Source organism: Galeopterus variegatus, unplaced genomic scaffold (genome assembly GCF_000696425.1).
Source record: "Galeopterus variegatus unplaced genomic scaffold, G_variegatus-3.0.2 Scaffold1344, whole genome shotgun sequence".
Taxonomy (NCBI): Eukaryota; Metazoa; Chordata; class Mammalia; order Dermoptera; family Cynocephalidae; genus Galeopterus; species Galeopterus variegatus.
This window is the reverse complement of record NW_007727455.1, coordinates 68,854-70,035: the sequence shown is the minus strand read 5'-3', so window position 1 is coordinate 70,035 and position 1,182 is coordinate 68,854. Positions and strand designations below refer to the sequence as shown.

At 62.6% G+C, this 1,182-nt stretch overlaps 1 protein-coding gene across 1 annotated transcript in view; it reads left to right on the top strand.

The window, feature by feature from the left end:
* Positions 1-1,182, top strand: part of BRD4 (bromodomain containing 4) — a 53,059-nt gene that overhangs the window by 44,943 nt on the left and 6,934 nt on the right. Inside the window, exons 16-17 of the mRNA XM_008576403.1 lie at positions 1-251; positions 877-1,173. The exon at positions 1-251 is cut by the window's left edge and continues 33 nt beyond it. Coding sequence (XP_008574625.1) covers positions 1-251; positions 877-1,173 — 548 coding nt within the window. The remainder of the gene's footprint in view (positions 252-876; positions 1,174-1,182) is intronic.

The window sequence follows — 1,182 nt, the reverse complement described above, 5'->3', positions numbered from 1 at the left end:
ACCCCCGCCACCCCCACCCTCCATGCCACCACAGACAGCCCCGGCCATGAAGTCCTCGCCCCCACCGTTCATTGCCGCCCAGGTGCCCGTCCTGGAGCCCCAGCTCCCAGGCAGCGTCTTCGACCCCATCGGCCACTTCACCCAGCCCATCCTGCACCTGCCGCAGCCTGAGCTGCCCCCACACCTGCCCCAACCACCCGAGCACAACACTCCACCGCATCTCAACCAGCATGCGGTGGTGTCTCCTCCAGGTGAGCTGTGGCTTCCTTCCCGCCTTGGTTCTGCCATACAGGGACTGAGTACTCCAGGCAACCTCTTAGCCTCAGTTGCCTCATCTCTAGCAGGGGGTCGGCAGCTTCTCAGGGCCATCTTGGAAATTTGAAGGAGGTGCCCCGGGACATACTTTGCATAGAGTTAGTGCTTTGATTCAGAAGATACTGATCTGGTTCTGCTGGGCCAGGCTTTGTGTCAGATGAAAAAAGATGCAAACCCTCTGCAGCTCCCGGTTAGGGGTCGGGGGACACACACATCCTTTTAAGCTTCCTCCTCTGGAGCCTGGCTAGCACATACATGGGGGGTGTGGGGTGGGGCCGCCCTCCTTGAGGGCTGGGGAAGATCTGTGTGAGTGGGTGACTGCGATCTGCACTGATACCTGAAGGACCAGTGTGTGAATGGGGAGCATGAGGAAGCAAAGCGGGGGATGAAGCTGGAGAAGCCTCACTGGAATCTGTGTTCTAGGTCTTGTGGGAGGCTGGGGAGAGATTGCTCGTTAGTGGGAGGCCACTAGAGGCCAGACGGGGTCAGGATGGAGCAGAACGGCCAGGGTGGGGCTATGGGGTGCTCAGGCCTCACTGCCGTGGTGTTGTGTCCTTCCAGCTTTGCACAATGCGCTGCCCCAGCAGCCATCGCGGCCCAGCAACCGAGCTGCTGCCCTGCCCCCCAAGCCTGCCCGGCCCCCAGCCGTGTCACCTGCCCTGGCCCAGCCACCCCTACTTCCACAGCCTCCCATGGCTCAGCCCCCACAAGTGTTGCTGGAGGACGAAGAGCCACCCGCCCCACCCCTCACCACCATGCAGATGCAGCTGTACCTGCAGCAGCTGCAGAAGGTGCAGCCCCCCACGCCGCTACTCCCTTCCGTGAAGGTGCAGTCCCAGCCCCCACCCCCCCTGCCACCCCCACCCC